This window comes from Branchiostoma lanceolatum, chromosome 14 (genome assembly GCF_035083965.1).
Source record: "Branchiostoma lanceolatum isolate klBraLanc5 chromosome 14, klBraLanc5.hap2, whole genome shotgun sequence".
Classification (NCBI taxonomy): Eukaryota; Metazoa; Chordata; class Leptocardii; order Amphioxiformes; family Branchiostomatidae; genus Branchiostoma; species Branchiostoma lanceolatum.
In genome coordinates, this window is record NC_089735.1 from 16,681,783 (window position 1) to 16,689,048 (window position 7,266).

At 44.2% G+C, this 7,266-nt stretch overlaps 1 protein-coding gene across 1 annotated transcript; it reads right to left on the reverse strand.

Annotated features, from left to right (window-relative positions):
* Positions 1–1,557: 1,557 nt before the first annotated feature.
* Positions 1,558–7,116, reverse strand: LOC136448503 (cilia- and flagella-associated protein 299-like). Its single transcript, XM_066448086.1, has 2 exons — positions 6,830–7,116; positions 1,558–4,674 (listed from the first exon to the last, which is right to left on the reverse strand). Exons 1-2 carry the CDS (start codon positions 7,067–7,069, stop codon positions 4,213–4,215), a joined length of 702 nt encoding a protein of 233 aa, XP_066304183.1. The 5' UTR covers positions 7,070–7,116; the 3' UTR covers positions 1,558–4,212.
* Positions 7,117–7,266: the final 150 nt, after the last annotated feature.

Genomic DNA, 7,266 nt, shown 5'->3' on the forward strand with positions numbered 1-7,266 from the left:
TGGTGTAGCAGGCAGTCTTGTTGATCACAGTCTCCCTGTTAACTCGAATCCGACGGTTTTCTGCAAGGTTTTTATTGTGGTTTCGAAGTTCTCCAAGAACGAACGCAGGTTGCACATTTCAAAGGTAGGTTTCTGAACTCTTTGGATTGGAATGTGGTGTCCCTCAAGACAGCTGTTAAGAAGCAAAGGCAATGCTTGTTTACCGTCTGTATAAGTGATTTGCCTTTGGCTGTATCAGAATGTCGCACCGAGAGGGAAGCTGACAACGAGTCAGAAAAATCATAATTGTTGCGGCGCCGACCTGACCCTGGAAAATTTTGAACCATGTACGGAAACTCGCCCCTTCGCGAACGGAGAAAAAACGAAGTGTACTTTATTGGGATTAGCTCGCAAGCTGAAGAATGAAGTAGCATGAGAAGGGGGTGGCGGGTAAGAAAGAGCAGAAGGGGGTTAGACATGAGTGGAATAGTGTGGGAACAGGATGAGAGAGGGGTTACACAAGTGTGGGTAAGATGAGAGTGAGTTAGATGAGAATGGGTACAATGATAGTGGGTACAGTGAGAATGGGTGAATTGAGAGTGGGTGAGATGAGAATGGGTGAGATGAGAGGGGTAAGATGAGAGTGGGTACAATGAGGATGGGTACAATGAGGATGGGTACAATGAGAGTGAGTACAATGAGAGTGGGTGAGATGAGAGTGAGTGAGATGAGAGTGGGTGAGATGAGAGTGGGTAAAACAGGAGAGGGTATTAGGAGAGAAAGAGAGTGGTAAGTCAAAGATGAGAGATGGGTAGGAAGGCGGCTAGGTGTAATAGGAGATTTGGTAATAGGGAATAAAGGTAAGGGCGGATAGCCAGAGAAGGCGAAGGTGGAAGACGACGATTTCCGCATCACTCATACCGGAGGACCATTGGCTGAGCATAGTAAATAGTGTACTGTTTATTGTGCTCGGCCATTGGTCAGCAGGGATGACGTCATCACCCCCACAATGCTAAGCGTTATGTTCCCTTCGTTCACTTCGGCCATGGTCCTCCGACCACGTCTGGAGCTTGAAGCGACCCTCCCACCCGACCCACGACAGGTTTCTGCTTGGATCGGGAGAGGGCGCCCGCTTGAAGGCGGTCGCTTCAGCGCATAGGGACTTTAGGCTTCAGACGACGATTTCCGCATCACTCATACCGGAGGACCATTGGCTGAGCATAGTAAATAGTGTACTGATTCACAAGACAAATGGAACAAGATTGGCAACATAAAAAGATGTTGCCATGGCGACGGTGGTCTCTGTTAACTTTTTTGTTTTTAGCCCACATGCAAATAAGGACCTCGCATAAATCATATCAGTCGATCACCTTCTCTACCAAAATAACACAAGTTGTCCAATGTATGAAAACTGTCCTCGTTAATTATGCAAATCAGATATTGATTTGCATAATTGGCATATGCTTATGTAAATCATCACTTAAGCTATTGTAACGGACCATTTCTGGCCTGTCCCCCGCCCCTAGGCCTATGTGAATCTCCGGTGATAGCTCAAGGAGCACTCACAGACAGGACATCTTCATTCCATGAGGTCTTTATTCATCTCTCTACTCGTCTATATCCGGGACCTCCTCGGAGGTCCCTGGAAGAGTCTATATATATCAGGAAGGGGGGGGGGGGATGAGTCCACTATGGGCTCTTACACTCTTCCCCCCTATGAACAAACAAAACTTCTCCTGAAGTTTACAATAGAACATAATGAAATGAACTTCGAACAATATTGCCAAGATAAACGTTATATACTTTTAAAAAAAATTACATGATGAATGCAGTGCTGCAGAAGAACAAGACTGGGTAGGTTCAGCTGCCGGTATGCGACCCTGGGGTAAGCCATGGGCGGCGTGAGAAGCACAATAAGTGTGTACCAGAGCGTCCCGTACCCTTGTCCGTCAAGGACTGTACACACATCAAAGTGAGTGGAAGACGAGAGAATGTTTCTCTGTCAACTTCAAAATGTCCCACAATTCTACAGTTACTCAATCTAACATCTCTATCACATCAATATAACTGACATCATCTAACATTTCTATCACATCAATGTAACTGACATCATCTAACATTTCTATCACATCCATATAACTGACATCATCTAACATTTCTATCACATCCATATAACTGTTCCATCGGCATATTTCAGGCTACCACTACTACAAACTTGAAAGAAACAACAATAAAGGCTTCAAAACCTAAACTCCCTGTGTATGTGCAGTTGCCTGGCAACAAACTTCGTGGTGGCACTTTCCCATGGTGTCGGGTAACATCAAAGGATCACGTATGTACGCGTGATACAAAAGTTGCAAATTTTACCTCAATTTTGCCAATAACAAAAGCTACCGTGATTATATCAGAAGTTTGTATGAAAGTCCTCTGTAGATGATGTAAGGAGTCTTCTGCAAACGGTGTTGTAGTCCGCCCGGGATACGAGACACGTGTTGTGTTTAGCGCTGACGGGTCCGTCGGTCTGGCCGGCTGGTTGACGGGGCGGGGTGTCGGGGAGCCCGACTAGGCTTTGAGCCGATGGCACATGAATGCCAAGGAAACCTGAGTCATTGACAGGTCTTGGCAGAGGTTGATTAGGAGAGGCTGACAGCAAATAAAACTTGCAGTCCAATTGTAGTGCTCGGTTGGGAGTTGAAGTCGGCCGGCAGGCGCTCGAGCTTCTCACATGGCGCGCACATCATGGCGGTCTCAAAACAACGACAAAAGTTTTCTTCCTCCGCTCTTGCTAGAGGTCTTGCTACATTTCGGGGGTGAGGGACAGGCTTACCGGGATCACGTAGGTCCAGATCCCGCCGCTGCTACCAGTGTAACGGACCATTTCTGGCCTGTCCCCCACCCCTAGGTGAATCTCCGGTGATAGCTCAAGGAGCACTCACAGACAGGACATCTTCATGCCATGAGGTCTTTATTCATCTCTCTACTCGTCTATATCCGGGACCTCCTCGGAAGGGGGGATGAGTCCACTATGGGCTCTTACACTATCTACGCACCAAAAATTATGATGATCCGTCATCCCCTTCTTGCATTATTCTCTTTCAAAGTTTGAGTCAAAATCTGCTCCTGCAGTTCCAAAAAAAGCCGCTAGGGGGTCCAAATCTACAGGACATATTTTCCTAACAAAGAGCTATCCACCATTTAAAAATTAAAATTAATTAAAAAACTACAGCATGTTCAGAAGACGAGATTTGAAAAGTGAAAGTTCCCCTGCAGTACCATAGAAAGACGCTAGGGGGCCCAAAATCCAATCATTACAAGGTCTCCCACAGACCTACCTACCTACAAATATGAAGACAATACATCCAGGCATTCTTGAGTTATCGTCCCATGGACTTTCACATTCCTGTACAATTCCTAGAATTCTTGCAATCTGCACACAATATAGTAAAAATTTGTCTTGCCCCTCAGGCGTCACCAAAATCTTGAAATTTGGTTTGTAAGAGAAGTCAAAGAAACCATTCCTCAACATAGATGCCGGATGCCATAAACTCTCTGCAAAATTATGACCCACCTCTCACCGAGCCATGTGTTCTATCTGACATCACATAAGTGGTGGATTGTCCATTTCTTGACAAGGACTCATGAGGGCCTGCATGGGGGGTCCCGACAACGCTCTAGGCTAAATTCGGAGGGCCGGCTACGTACATGTAATACGCTAAATTCAGAAAGCCTCCCTACGCTCTACGCTAAATTCAGAAAGCCCCCCCTACGCTCTACACTAAATTATGGAGTGGTCGACAACGCTCTACGTAAAATTAAAACGGCTGATTACGCTCTACGTAAAAGGGGCATGCGGGTCATGAGCTGTGCAATTGAAAATTGGGTTTGTCCCATCTTTATTTTGTATTGGAAAACATATCTTTAACCTGCATTGCCAGTGCTTCAGAATGTACATGTAATTAAACCAACATTAACATGCAAGCTAAAGCATAATGTTATATTTGAACAGCAAAAATCTATCTTACAGACGACAAAATCACTCTAGACAGCAAAACTTTGTCCAGTAAAACGAGTGGGTCTTCTTCCCTTGGTGTTGAATGAAAATTGTATCATTATTTTATTCAACTGTAAGCTCTATATACACTTATAATCTACTGGATAAAACAGTGGTCAGATGAGGAATAAAAAGCCACCACTGAACTAAAGTTACAGCTTCAGAATGTTTTTGGTTGAGTTTTAAGTCTTTCTTCGAGTGATGTGGTCATAGATGACCACTTGCGTGTACTGTGGACTTTCAATCACGGTTCGCGTAGAGTTATCCCCAGGAGAGGCTGCCTTTGGATCAACATTCAAGATTTTACGATCACGTTTGTTTTTAAACAGTAGACCGGACGCACTCTCCGCAATGACCTGGTAGTTTGGGGTGGGGTTGGAGGTGGATGTCTGTGTCTCCCAGTTGTAGAAGCTGAGATCAGAGGGCCGGGGAAGGAGCCTTTTCTTTCCCGAGAAATACGGCTCAAAGTCTTCTGTCTTCAGCCGGTGGGCATAGTCGATGTAACCAGAGATCTCCTGACCACGAGCGTTGTTGTCACGGATGAATATGATAGTTGTCATCTTTCCGCTGCGATTGGCCTCTTCTCTCTGTGCCAGACACTTGAGGAAAGGGTTCTTTAAGTCCTTTCCAGAGCTGGCCAATGCCTGTTGGAACAAAGGGAACTGTTATAGATAGCATTATCCATATGGTAGGATAAGAAATGTGGTCAATCAATGCTGTAAGATGTTACCGGTATCTAATCTGAATCTAACTTGGTGGCCGGGCCTATGATCTCCAGTTCTGTGGGTAGCATGCGCATGTAAATAATCATTAAACACGCTGAAAACAATACATTTACCTATGATACGCTTAAAAGAAATATGATAGGGGACTTTTAGGTTTGACGAAATGACTGCACATTTCAGTCAGGTACTTGAATTAGTTGCATTAATTGGTGTCTATATAATGCAAGCAATCTCAATTCGACCACCACCCTATATACAATTGTACAGAAACTGGTAGAGATGAAGCAGAGAGGGTATAGCCGAGTTGTCCTGAGCTTGGTGCTGAGTTGTCTTGAATGGCCAGGGGCCGAGTTGTCCCAGGGGCCGAGTTGTCTCGGAATCTGGCGTTACTAGGAGGAGGCGTAATACACATACTCACTACAAACTAGACTGGCCGTCATTTGCTTTAAGAGCAAATTCAGGATGTTTCCCCCATACTCCTCATGCAAGAAGTGGGCTGTCCCAAAATAACTCCTGGGCAAATCCAAGTTTCTGCATAATTTATGCAAATGAGGTCCTCATGAGCATAAGTTATGTCCAGGTGCTTTCACCTTTCCTACATGTACCTACATGTTCAAGATGACATCCGCAGCTTTAACAGTAAGGAGAAAACAACATCATGCATAAATTATGCAAGTGAGGTCCTCATTAGCATATGTCATGGCCAGGCGTGTGCACCTTTCCTAAAGCTACCTACATCTCAAATATGACATCTGCAGCTTGTACGGTAAGGGAAATACAAGTTTCTGCATAAATTATGCAAATGAGGTCCTCATTAGCATAATTTTCGGCCAGGTGCATTCACCTTTCCTAATGGTACCTACATCTTAAAGATGATATCCGCAGCTGTCATGGTAAGGGAAATACAAGTTTATCCATGCATTATGCAAATGAGGTCCTCATTAGCATAATTAATGGCCAGGTGTGATCACCTTTGCTAACGGTACGTACATCTCAAATCTGACATCTGCAGCTTTTACGGTAAGGGACATACAACTTCATGCATCGATTATGCAAATTAGGTCCTAATTAGCATAATTTATGGCCTGGTGTGTTCGCCTTTCTTAAAGGTACCTACATCTCAAAGATGACATCCGCAGCATTTACGGTAAGGGACATACAACTTTATGCATACATTATGCGAATTAGGTCCTCATTAGCATAAGTAATTGTCAGGTGTAGTCACCTTTCCTATAGGTACCTACATCTCAAATATAACATCCGTACCATGTAACATAAGGTACATATAACTTTCTGTAATACCATTATTAGAGGTACCCCCTGACATCTGCTTGGTTTTAAGTCCCAGATCAGGGGAAGTGTAGGAGGGCTTATGTTACAGTATGACCTAGTTCTTGCTGGCCCCGACAGAAAATAACCAAAAATTGCATCCAAAAATTGCAAAATAAATCATTTTGAAGTAGTGTATGGCAAAAAAAATTATGGGGTCCTTTGGGTAAATATCCAATGCACAACTAAACCAAATTTCAGGTCCTCAGCTTTCAACACCACGGCACTGGAGGCCATCATGTGCGACTTTTGTCTGAAAATGACCAAAAATCCTCCATAAAATCATTTTAAAAACTTATATCAAAAAAATTTTAAAAGGGTCTAGGGGTATACACGTACTCTACCTGCATACCAAATTTCAGCTTATTTGGTCGACGGACGACCGAGAAGAAGCGATTTGAAGATTTGACAGGAGAAGAAGGAGAAGGAGGAGAAGGAGAAGAAACCTGACAAAAACAATATGTTTCGTTGGAGAAACATAAATATTCTCTTTTCCCTCGCACAGTTTGAACAGTGGCTGGAACGCCCTGCCAGGCTCAGTGGTGGACAGTTAACCTGTTTAACTGCGTTTAACCCCCCCCCCCCCCCCCCCTCCGTAATGTCGTGAACCTCAACTATGGAGATGATTTGAGATTTCGAGAATGAGTTAGAGTTGACGCCAGAGGTGGACTAGTCTTGGGACAGAAACCTTAGCTTTTTCACAAAGTTATCAAAATGCCAACTGTAACATCAACGTCAACGTCACCTTTTGCTGGCTGCGTTTAGACAGTCTGCTGGCCTCTGCTGCTTGTTTCCTAGCCTCGAACTCCTCACGCTTCAGGACTTCCCCGCTGCCGCGGTAGCCTAGCTCCACCAGTTGTCTCGCTAGCTCCTCATCCTCCAGGTAATAAAGATCCAGCGACGTAATCTGGGAGTCTAAGAAGTCCTCGTACGTGTTATATTCCGTCACTATGTTGTCTGTTCCTGAAGGAAGTTCTTCCTCCATCTTGGACTTCTCTGTGGTAGTGGTGCAAGGGATGGTTGTTTACACAATACCAATGGTAGCCTAGCAACGACCTGGAATGGTTCATTATTTCGAAATAAATGTGAAAATAGTAGCACGCTATCTGCCATATTTACACTTATCATCAGAAATAATGACTATTTACTTCTCTTAACTGTTTTTATGCTATTATTACATTG